Source organism: Gopherus evgoodei, chromosome 6 (assembly GCF_007399415.2).
Source record: "Gopherus evgoodei ecotype Sinaloan lineage chromosome 6, rGopEvg1_v1.p, whole genome shotgun sequence".
NCBI classification, from domain to species: Eukaryota; Metazoa; Chordata; order Testudines; family Testudinidae; genus Gopherus; species Gopherus evgoodei.
Genome location: NC_044327.1, coordinates 133938553 through 133950727, shown reverse-complemented (window position 1 = coordinate 133950727; position 12175 = coordinate 133938553). Strand labels below are relative to the sequence as shown.

The window sequence follows — 12175 nt, the reverse complement described above, 5'->3', positions numbered from 1 at the left end:
GCAGCACTGGTACACCATGCTGCTGGACTTGGCCATAGCCGACCCAGTTCCCCTGCCCCTTCATCCGGACCTGATTACCCAGGACCACGGGACCCTGTGTCACCCAGACCTGCAGTCGCTGCACCTAGCGGCGTGGCTCCTGCGTGGCTGACTGGCCCAGAGCTGCGATGCTCCACGCCTGTGAGAGAGGTGCTCTTGAGCAGCAGGAAACCGTCCACAAGAGCCACGTATTCAGCGAAATGGAAGCGCTTCTCCTGTTGGTGCGTAGAGAGAAATCTCCGCCCTATGGAAGTTTCGGTAACCGAAATATTAGACTACGTTTTGTCCCTCAAAGGGCAAGGTCTGGCCTTATCGTCGTTGCGAGTCCACCTAGCTGCTATCTCCACCTTTCACCCGGGTGCGGACGGTCGCTCCGTTTTTTCTCACCCGACGGTGTCGAGATTCCTTAAAGGGCTGGAACGTTTATTCCCTAACGTCCGTCCCCCTGCTCCCACCTGGGATCTTAACCTGGTGTTGTCCCGACTCATGGGGCCCCCCTTTGAGCCGTTAGCTACTTGCTCCCTGCTCTACCTCTCTTGGAAAACTGCCTTTCTAGTGGCTGTCACCTCAGCTAGACGGGTGTCGGAGCTCCGAGCTCTTGTGGTAGACCCCCCATATACGGTCTTCCACAAGGACAAGGTGCAGCTGAGACCACACCCTGCTTTTCTGCCCAAGGTGGTCTCAGCCTTCCATGTCAACCAAGAGATTTTCCTTCCGGTTTTTTTCCCAAAACCTCACTCCTCAGGCAGGGAGCAGCAGCTCCACTCGCTGGATGTCCGTAGGGCTCTCGCGTTCTACATAGACAGGACTAAGCCCTTCCGAAAATCCCCCCAACTTTTCGTGGCGGTAGCAGATCGTATGAAAGGTCTTCCTATCTCCTCCCAGAGGATATCCTCTTGGGTTACGTCCTGTATCAGGACTTGTTATGACTTGGCCCATGTCCCTGCGGGCCGTGTGACTGCGCATTCTACCAGGGCGCAGGCGTCATCGCTGGCTTTCCTAGCCCGTGTGCCCATCCAGGAAATCTGTCGGGCAGCAACCTGGTCATCGGTCCACACTTTTGCTTCCCACTACGCCCTGGTCCAGCAGTCGAGGGAGGATGCGGCCTTCGGAACTGCGGTGCTCCGGGCCGCGACTTCTCACTCCGACCCCACCGCCTAGGTATGGCTTGGGAGTCACCTAACTGGAATGGATGTGAGCAATCACTCGAAGAAGAAAAGACGGTTACTCACCTTTGTAACTGTTGTTCTTCGAGATGTGTTGCTCACATCCATTCCACACCCGCCCTCCTTCCCCACTGTCGGAGTAGCCGGCAAGAAGGAACTGAGGAGCGGGCGGGCCGGCAGGGGTATATATAGAGCGCCATGGCGGCGCCACTCTAGGGGGCGACCTGCCGGCCCACTGGAGTTGCTAGGGTAAAAAAGTTTCCGACGAACGTGCACGCGCGGCGCGCACACCTAACTGGAATGGATGTGAGCAACACATCTCGAAGAACAACAGTTACAAAGGTGAGTAACCGTCTTTTACCGATGGGGCTCCTTGCTGTGGGGCTGGGTGTTGCTGTGACATGCTGAGGGCTGGGTTGCCTGTGATGGGTTTTTAATCTCCTCCTGTTAGGTTTTCTCTGAGCTCCTATCCATGCCATGGTCCTGTTAGGAGAAGAGGGACCTTTCTGGGGGGCAGGGGTTAGACCAAATGTCTCTGCTTGGGTTAGCCGCTCCCAGCTCCAGCCAAATTGGTGTAACATCTCCCAGCACGGTTCTGACCAGGATTGTCAGAAGCTCCATGCCCGGCTCTCGGGAGATGGTTATTGCTGTGGCAACCTCAGTTTTTGCCATTCCCAGCTTCACTGTTAGTGCGATGTTAACAGCTGTATTTTGCATTTAGCTTCATTAGTTTTAGACAAGTCAGGGTGGGGACAGAGGGGGAGGCACCTTGCTGCAGCCCTCCAGACCTTGGGTCCCGGGCAGTGCTGCTTCAATAGAGGCAGTACCTGGCCACTGGATTGGGGTGCAAGAGCATCTGACACTGAAACACCAGCGGATAGTTCACATGTGGCAGGCAGGAGGATCAGGAGGAGACTGGAGCAGGAAGACAGAGGGTCACCTCTCCACGGCCTGCAGGCCATTGGACTCACTCCTGTTCTCTTTGGCTTGCTGGATGAAGTGAGCGAGAGCTCCGGAGAGGATGAAATGCTCAACTGCAGCTGCTCTCACTGGCAGTGCAGGGTTTGTATTTAGCAGCAACCAGAGGCCTTTGATCAGGTGCGGTGCATCCAGGGAGCTCAGTCTAAACGAAAAGCCAGTACAAATGGGTGTGACAGACGGGGCAAGGATGAGAGTAAAGGGGGTGGGGTCCTACCTGTGCCTGGTGAGCACTGGGGACAGTGATGGTTCCAGATAACTTAAAAGGCAGCTTGATCCTTGGGCAGGGCACTGGCCTGGGAATCAAGAGACTTGGGCTCTTTCCAGCTTTCCTACTGTGGGACCTGGGCAGAGACCAGCCCCTGGCTGTGCCACCGTTTCCTCTGTCTGGTCTCTTCAGTAGCCTGTGAGCTCTGTGGGGGCAGGGACAGTCTCTTACTGTCAGTCTGTGCAGCACCCAGCACCATGGGCACATCTGGATGCTTTCCTAGCATACAGAATGCCTAGCACAGTGGTTAAACTGATGTGGTTTTAATGGGGCGTTCGCTGGCTGGCAGATTTCTTGTGGAGGTCACAGCAGTGAATCGTGTGGGTGCCTCTGTGGAAGAAAGCAGGGTCAGGGCTCACCCCTAGTAACTAACAGAGGTGCTGGGTGCTGGCTGTTGTGCTGTCTTGACGGGATTCAGGCTCACTGCAGCATGTTGGACATGGTATAAATTGGAAGTGACATTGCTCTTTTTATTTTTTCTGTCAAGCTCTGAGACTCCTGTGCCTCCAAAGTGGGGCAGGTTCTGCCTCTGGCTGCTCCTTGCTAGTCAGCAAATGGTGCTCGGCAACTTGCGTTGTGCTTGTTTCTCAGAGGCAGCCTGTCAAATGCCTGGAAGAAGAGCTGGTACTCCTTGGACACAGGAGGGTCCCTTACAGGTCTGAGATTGAGTCGGGGGGGAGACCTGGTTCTCCAGAGGGTGGGGCTCACTGGCCAAATGTAGAGCATTCAGCTCAGAGATTGATGGACTGGACAGCGTTACCAGAGCTTACCCAGGGACCTTCAGGTGTGTGTTAGGGCAGCTCTGACCTGTGGAGATGGGACTGTACTGTGTTTGGAGTCTGATCCCCCTGGTTGCGTTTGTCAGCAGTGCCCATCGCTGACCTGGAGGCAGGAAGCTCCATGGTGCAGGGCTGTCCTCCTTCCCCAGGTACAGGCACAACTTTTCCTTACCGCTCTTTGAGACATGGCTTACGATGCTTTGAGCTGACCTTTGACTGTAGGTGTGAGGGCATGTTCCTGGGTCTGCACAGAGGATAGTGCATCACGGCCCAAAAGGCTCTCTGGCTGCTCTCCTGGGAACTGGATTCGCTAGGGATCCCTGTGTGGGGAGTGGGAGGAGGCTGCTGCTCTCTGCAGGGGTGTCAAAGCGTCCCTAGGGTAAGGTTAGTGCCCTGCCATCTAAGCTAAGCAGGTGAGCGCATACCAGCATCTAGATGGAAGACCAGCAGTGCGGATCGCATGTGGGTATAGTCGGTGTGGCACCAGATAGGCTTCTGCTGGAGGTGCTGACTGAAGTCCTGGTCCAGATCTTGTGGTATTGCCCTGGGAATAGGAATCATTACCCTAAATGTCCTGGCCTGATTCCAGCTGCTGAGATTCCATTTTGTCCCCCCAAATCCCCATGGAAGTGTGATTTTGGATACAGGATTCTCCTTTCTTCTTGTCCTGTCTCACTTTGCGGTGAGGTTTTTCTGTGCCTCACCCAGTTGTACCCCAGCAGGTGGGATGAGAGGCAGCAGTATCCATTACTCCCATGTACACAGAGTTCCACTGTTCTCTGGGCTGTGCCCGCACGGGCTTGGGTGTGGGCTGCACAAGGCCACCCAGGGCTCTGGGTACGTACTTGAGCGACTCGCCCACAGTGAACCTGTGCTGCTGCGGCTTCACTGCTTTAGCTCAGGTCTGTCTACGTGTGGTGCAGTCACATCTCCGACTGCAGTGTAAACCTGTCCAGAGTCAGCTCTGCTCAGCATGCATGCACAATAGACAGCTCCCCCGAGCAGTGTTCCGCTTGAGAAAGGGATTTGCAAATAAATACCCCAAACCTGCCTGGGACTGACAGCATCGCTGTCTGGGGGCCAGAGCAGGGTCTTCACCAAAGGGCCTGTACTGCGCTTTGGAGCGTGGCTAAAAAGACACGCTCCTTCTGCTGAGGAATCTGGTTACAGGGGGCTGTGCAGCTTGGTGCAGAGAGAGGGAAGGCGGGGGGTGAGGGGATTACAGGGGGCTGTGTGATTGCAGAGGGAGGGAAGGCTGTGGATGTGAGGGGTTTACAGCAGGGCTGTGGGATTGCAGGGGACTGTGTAACTCAGTGGGCAGCAGGGCAGGCTGGCTGGGAGTTGCAATAGGGCTGTGGCTGGGTGGCTTTCCGAAGGAGCAGTGAATGATGTGGTGTAAAATAAATATATATAATCACACACCTATCTCACAGAACTGGACGGGACCCTGAAAGTTCATTAAGTCCAGCCCCCTGCCTTCACTAGCAGGACCATCCAAGTCTGCCTCTGGCTGGCTGGGGCCTGAAGCATCTAAAGCTACCCTGTCATACTCTTGCTGCAGGGAGAAGGATTCTCCCCATCTGCCTCCTGATGGCAGCTCTGCTCCTCGGTCCTGCCGCCAGCCACCGCTCTGCTCCCAGCCTTCTTTTGGCTGGGTTTTCCCCTCTGAATAACTCCAGCACTGCTGAGAGCTCCCTGGTAGCACTGGAATTTGGGGTGACAGTGTCCCTGCCACCACAGTAGCTGAGAAACCAAACCCTCTTGTTCATTTTCCTCTCAGCTGCTCAGGAAGCTGAGATGCAGAGAAGGTGGAGCTTCCTGCCTGTGACTTCACAGCCCTGACGCGTAGCAAAGTCACACTGGAAGGCTAGAAATAAACTTCTACGAAAGCTGGAACTCTGTAGAATTGGTTTATCCATCCCCCCTTCCTCGACGAGAGAGGTTTTCTGGCTGCGTCTGTTGCATCCCACCCCAGAAGCGGGGAGTGAGTGCAGCAGATGGTGCAGTGCCCTTGGGATGGGGTGAGAGGGGTGCTGCTGAGCTGTTGTGAAGCGAGGTGCTGTCAGTGTGGCGCAGAGATCTGTTCTCGCTCTTGTTCACTGCAGTTGCTATAGTGCCCAGTGTCCTGTTGTGCTAGGGGCTGCACGTACATGCAGATGCAGTCCCTGCCCTCAGACTTCCCCCGCGCTGACTGAAACGGTCGCCGGGTGGAGTTTGGTTCTGATGTTGCCTGCGCTGCCTTGGGAACTGAGTGCCCCTTGGTGTGGAGATTGGCTCAGGCTGGAATGAGTGCAGCACGCACAGTTATCATACAGCAGTGTCTGAGCATTGGGTCCAGTCTGGTGGATTTCCATGTGTTCCCCCATCCCTCCACTTGTCCTGTCTGGTGAAGGAAGCTGAGAGCCAAGCCAGGCAGAAGTCAGGAAATTCCACTGTTAAGGTTCCCACTATGGCCCTGGCTCTGCCGTGATGCACCTTTGCCACCTGCACTGTAGCAGCACAGGTGACTGCCTGTGTCCTCGGCTGCGCAGTGGGGCTGGGGTAGTTCCTGCGCAAAGCCTTTGCAGAGCCGTCAATCTGACAGGTCCAGGCCGTCACTACGCTCTGCACAATCCCCCCCTTTGTGCTGTGAGCTTTTTGGGGCGGGGATTGTGGCTGTGTCTGCAGTGGCCAGTGCTTAGGTACTGTGGTGATGGGCAGTCATTTAAAACCCTATAATACCTTTCATTGCTGTGTGTTAACCATCAGCCTTCAGGCGGAACCAAGTGTTCATGTCTGCATGAGGGAGACCCACTTCCCTTTGAGCAAGTGTGTCTGTCTGCCCTGGGTGGCGACAGGGTGCCGTTTGTGGGCAGGGTGCCATGTTTCACCCCATCTCCACTGTCTGGCCCCCAGTGCCCGCCCAGGGTTGTGGGAGGTTTGAGCTGCAGCTCCTCTCACCTGCTAATGCAGACGATTGCTTGCAGGGAGCATGTTGCGCTCAGAAGAGCTGGAACTTACCCAGAATTCAACATCTGCTTGTGGCAGGAAATCGGCAGCTGCGTATCAGAGTGGAGGGGGGCAGGGTTTGTTTGCACGCTGTTGACACTGCTCAGCGCCTGTGCACGCTGCTGGCAAAGCACGGGGACCTGCAGCTTCCTCCACACTGATTCGGCGGGCGAGCCTGACTGTGGCCAAGGAGAGGTGAGCAGGGTGGGATGCTGATTTGTGGGTCTGCGGGTTACTGAGGGCGGAAGGTACACAGGTGTGTCGCGGGAGAGGTGGTGTCATGTTGTACTATCACCAGCTGCATGCCTTGAAAAACCTCCCTGACACCCACCTCCCAGAGGTGAGGGGTGCTGCCGAGGCCTGGGAGCTCTGCCCTGCAGAGGAGCTCTGCTCCCCCAGCTGCTTGGGAGCAAGAGGATGCTGGAATCCTGCCAGCTGCTGCCCTGGGTGGCAGCTCTGTCTTCCCTCCCGCTTTCTGGCAGGTTGGGGCCTGGTGAACTTGACACTCTCTGGCGGCTGGGAGGGAAAGCGGCTCCCAGCCTCCAGCTGGGCAGGGTGTGTCTGAGGCTGAGCTCACAGTGTGCTCAGGCTCCCCGCTAAGGAAGTGGGGGTGAAGCAGCCCTGGCAGGGTCTGGAGTCTCAAGTCTGGGACAGAGCCTGGCTCAGTGGCACTGGATGATGCCTGCTTCCCATGATGGGTAGAGGCTTGGCACCCAGAGCCACATCTCCCAGCAGCCTCTAGTGATGGTCACCCTGGCGGGGTCTCTGGCAGGAGAGGACAGTTTAGCCCCAGGGCTTGCACCACCCGTGGGGGAGGCTCTAGGGTAGGTTACTTTTCTGTCCTGATGGCCCCTGCAGGTTGAGTACCCTTTTTATGGCCCCAAAGCTTCTGGGGCAGCCTATGGAGCACCCAAAGTGCTTCATTCCCATCTCGTCTGCCCCCCATGTGTGATGGAATCACTGGGTCTGCATCTGCTGGAGATGGGGCCTTGCTGGGCTGGCCTTCCTGCCCCAAGCCAGGCCCAGATCACCCTCTCCTCAGCCCCTCTCACAAGCTCTCTGACCTGCCTGCTCCCTTGCTGGCTCTTGCAGTCACTGGCAGCAGGTTCCAGCTCCTAGCTCCTCCCGTCCTCTCTGCTCCCTACTCGCTCTCACAACCACATCACCGCCCATCATGCCTCTGCCCCTGGCTGCCTGCTCCTTCCTCCTCCTCCCCACCCCAAAACAGCAGCTGTCTCATGCCCCACCCTGGCAGGGAGAAACACAGACCCTTCTAATGGAGTGGAGTTCGCTGGGCGAGCCCCATGGCCTGGGCTGAGCCCCAGGAGGGAGTCTGGCTCCAGGCAGCTGCTGCCTCTGGGGAAGTTCCTGGCCTGGGGGGAAGTTAACACGGTCAAGATGGGCAGGGAGGAGGCAGTGTCGGTGTCGACATACAGAATATAGCTGAACCCTGTGTGGTGTCCTGCGGCGGAGGCAGGAGCCATGGGTGTCTCCCCGGGATTTGTGTGTGTGGATCTGGGGGTAGCTCCCAGGATTTGCATGCGTGTGTTAGGGAAACGGTGTGTGTGTGTGCGGGGGGTTCTCTGGTAGAGGGGCTGTGAGGAGATCTGAGGGGTCTGTGCCTCCTTTTCGCACCCAAAATGTTTCCCCTTTTCTAACTCTCCATGTTCCCGTTAGCAGCTCTCCTCTGGCCCTGAGGCTACGTCCAGACTACCCGCCATATCGGGGTTAAAATCGATTGCTCGGGGATCGATATATCGCCTCTCATCTAGATGCGATATATCGATCCCTGAGCGCGCTTATATCGATTCCGGAACTCCATCAACCCCAACGGAGTTGCGGAATCGACAGGGGGAGCCGCGAAAATCGATCCCGCGTGGTGAGGACGGGTGAGTAATCTGATCTTAGATATTTGACTTCAGCTACGTTATTCGCGTAGCTGAAGTTGCGTATCTAAGATCGATTTCCCCCCGTAGTGTGGACCAGCCCTGAGACTCTGACCGTGAATTCCTCAACTCCTTGGCTTTCCCCACTGCTGGGTGCTGCTCCTAGCTCCCATGCCAAGCTGCTGGCTGCCCTGAGAGGGGTCAGACCAGTGCCTTAGAGGGGAAGGTCTCTGTATTGTATCCCATCTCATCCCATCCAATCCCCCCCGCCTAGGGCTGGATTGGAACAACTGTGGAATAACGCAGCCTGTGGGGAAGTGTCCCTCTAACCCAGCTGTTAGGAGTGCCTCATGCCTGAGGGTGGGTGGGAGGATTACAGCTTATTTTGATCCTATCAAATGGAACTGGCTGTTCTCGTTCTCTTGGCACAATGAGCTCTTGTGGCAGAGAATTCCGCAGGTAAACTACGCATTGTATAAAAACAATTTTCCTTGCTCCATTAAATTCACCTCCGTTTAGTTTTGGTGACTGACCCCTTGTTCCCATGTTAGCAGAGAGGGTAGTTAGGGTACTCTTATCACTCCCTCCCATCCCATCTCTGAGCAGATAGGCTTTTCTCTCTCTCTGGGTCCCTCCTTTCTGGAAGATGTGGCTGCATGTTGCACGTGCTTCAGGGAATGGGTGAGGCCACAACCCCTCTTGTTTGACTCCTGAGCACAGGTGGATGTCACAGGGAGACCTTTCCAGAAACCCCTGAGAAGGAACATGGCAGCACAGGCACGGCCTTGCTGGCGCGTGCTTTGAGCTTGGTTTTCCTCTTGTGGCTTCTGTGTCATGGCAGCTTTTATTTATAATTTGTTCCCTCTCACCCTCCCCATCTTATCGGCCTGTGCTCCCTGTGCAATCACTTCCTCCAGGATGACAGCGTCACTATCAAGTAACCTCTATAGTCATTCTCCTTCCCCGCACAGAAGGGACAGTCACTGTCCATAGCTCCCTTGGTGACCTTGGGGACATGTGCCTTCCCCTTCCTTGGACTCTGTGCTTCCATCTGTATGGTGGGGGTGATGATTCTGACTGGGGCAGATGGCCCCCAACAGCTCCCTGGCAAAGCTGCCCTGGGGTACTGCTGCAGATTTGGGGCTTCTGCTAAAACCATGCAGTCCTTATGGTTGTGAAGGACCTTCTGAGCATGGTAAGCAGCAGCCCTGCTGCCCTCACCCCACCAAGGCATGCAGGGCTCTCTGGGCCCTGGCATGAATTGGAGAAGGGCTGGATCCCTTACCCAGGCTGCCAGCTGTGTCCTAGAGAGAGTCTCTTGGGGTGTGAGCAGCTCACAGGACCCTCTGCCCCTGGAGGGAAAAGCAACCCCTATCCATGAGCCCCTAAATGAAGGGCACAACCATTGCCTGTACTTAGGGAGCCATTCCCCAGAGGACAGGAAGCAAAAGGTCACCCCAGGAGGGGGAAGGGAAAAGTAGGAGGTGATCCCTTGTTTACTGCACCCTGGTGCTGCAGGGGTCTACAGTGAGACAGAGCTCTTCTCCATGAGCCTGTGAGATTATAGCACCCTGTATCTGGCTTTCTAGGGGGACGGGGCAGTGCTGGGAGATGGGGCGATCCTCAGAACCGTTGAGGGTTGGAATTGGTCTGGGTAGCAGTAATGGGGACTAATCGGCTGTGACTTCTCTTTGGCAGGTGAAGCAGGAGCGGGGACTGTCCAGCCGCCGCCATGGTTGCCCTATCACTGAAGATCAGCATTGGCAACGTGGTGAAGACCATGCAGTTTGAGCCTTCCACCATGGTGTACGACGCCTGTCGGATCATCCGGGAGCGTGTGCCTGAGGCACAGATGGGGCAGCGTAAGTGACACGACCCCCAGAGGCGCAGAGGGTAGAGATGGAAACGTCCCATCTGGTCCCTGTCCCCAGCCAGAACCATCGCTTTTCCAGGGGTACTTATCCCCAGCAGCGGGGCTCCCTTCCCAGCTGGGAGACCCATCCTCAGCCTGATGCATCTTGCTGCTGCTGCTGCTGCTCCAGCTGAATTTCCCCTTAACTCCACCCATTCCTCATTATACCCCCAGATACCACCCCAAATAATGCCGCGTCTTCCTGGGACTTGACGCCCTTCAGATTCCTGTCAATGCTGTGACCTGTAGCCTGAAGTTTAGCGTTTGCAACCCATGAGTTCTAGTCCTGGCTCCGTGACTGGCTTGGCAGCTTTGGGCAGGTTCATTCCCCTTTGTGCATGTATCCCACGTGGCATGAGTGAGAACGTTACTGGATTTTTATGGCCAGAAACAACGGTGAAACCAAGGGGCTTACCCCAGCAAGAGAGTGGGACCTTCAGGCGGTTCACACTCTAAAGGGGTCCTCTCTGGGACAATTACAGACCTCAGAGAGCGCACTGGACCTGTGAATCCATGAGAGGGTATCCAAATGAATCCCATTGGCCATTCCAGCTCCAAAGGGACAGAGGGGGAAGTGGCACAGGAAACCTTCCCCTGCCCCCACATTTTGTCCCGTAATAGTGTTCAAGGGAATCGTGTGGCTGAGAATGAGTGGGCTGTAAAAGGAGGTGAAGACCTTGTACGTGTCACAGCTGGGGCGGTTTAGTCAATGGGGCGTACTGTGACGCTGCTACGTGGGCAAACTGCATTTCCTGGTTTTCAGCGGGGCTGAAGTAGCTCAGCTCAATATTGTGCAGGGGACAACACACCACCAAGCAACAGTCATTCTGCGTTAACAGAGCTTTTTGCCATTGAATTTTTAACAGGAAAAGAGATGTGGTGGTTGTTAGCCGTTAATAGACCTTTTTAGACCATTGTACATATCAAGTCCTGCAATTAGCATGCTGAGCCAACTGCTGCTCCCCTAACAAATACATACATCAGCTGGGCCCCACTAGCCTTGTTTCAACCCTCCTCCTCAGCCATTCCTCTGACCCCTTCAGGGTTTCCCCACTCCCACCTGGCTGCTTCCCCACTTCTGTACCCAGGCCTCCCAGCTGCAAGAAGGGAACACATCTCCCTGAGGTCTTCACTCCTTCGTATACAAATGTTTCTATTACTGTTACTCCCCCCATCCTATAACCCAACTCACATCTGTGCCTAGAACAAATGGCAACTGTGTAAAAGCAGAATTATGTTGAAGTGCAGGAAGGCTGGGTGTGGGAAGACTGGGATCGACTGGTAGAGCTGTTGAGCGCGTGGGCATTGGGGTGCACTGGCGGAGCTAGGGTCGTAGGGGTTGGGGTGTGTCACAGAGTGGTGCTAGAGCCCGTCAGTGGGCCAGACCCCACAAGGGTCTCACTCTTCCTCCAGGGTAAGTCACACAGCTTCACCCCCTCATGCATTCTCAATGTGTGGATGAGACGAAGGTGTAGGGAGGAGGGGTTTAGGCTTATTAGGAACTGGGGAAACTTTGGGGAAAGGAGGAGCCTATACAGGAAGGATGGGCTCCACCTAAACCAAAATGGAACCAGGTTGCTGGCACTTAAAATTAAAAAGGGTCTTAGAGCAGTTTTTAAACTAAGGGCTGGGGGAAGCTGACAGGTGCGGAGGAGCATGTGGTTTGGACAAAGACATCCCTTAGGGTAGGATCTATTAATGGAGATTCTCTATGTCCTAGTAAGGAGGAGAGGATGGAAAATGATAAAATACAGCTAGGATCTGAAGAGAAACAGTCAAATGAAAAAAAGCCCCATTCAATTACATCCTGTAATGGCAGACAGCTAAAAAGTGACAAGTTTTGGAAGTGCTTATATACAAAGATTAGAAGTTTAAATCATAAGGTGGGTGAAGTAGAGTGCCTGGTATTAAACGAGGATATTGATATAACAGGCATCACAGAAACATGGTGGAATGAAGATAATCAATGGGATATAGTAATATCAGGGTACAAAATATATTGTAAAGACAGAACAGTCGTGCTGGTGGGGGAGTGACACAGAATCAAATGAAGTAAAAATCTTAAATAAACCAAACTACCATAGACTCTCTTTGGATAGTAATTCCACGCTCTAATAATAAGAATATAGTAGTAGGGATATATTATCGACCCCTTGACC

At 54.8% G+C, this 12175-nt stretch overlaps 1 protein-coding gene across 1 annotated transcript in view; it reads left to right on the top strand.

Moving 5' to 3' along the window:
- The window catches only part of LOC115653160 (talin-1-like), a 125189-nt gene that overhangs the window by 58207 nt on the left and 54807 nt on the right, over positions 1 to 12175 (top strand). The window contains exon 2 of the mRNA XM_030565986.1: positions 9803 to 9966. Coding sequence (XP_030421846.1) covers positions 9837 to 9966 — 130 coding nt within the window. The 5' untranslated portion in view covers positions 9803 to 9836. The remainder of the gene's footprint in view (positions 1 to 9802; positions 9967 to 12175) is intronic.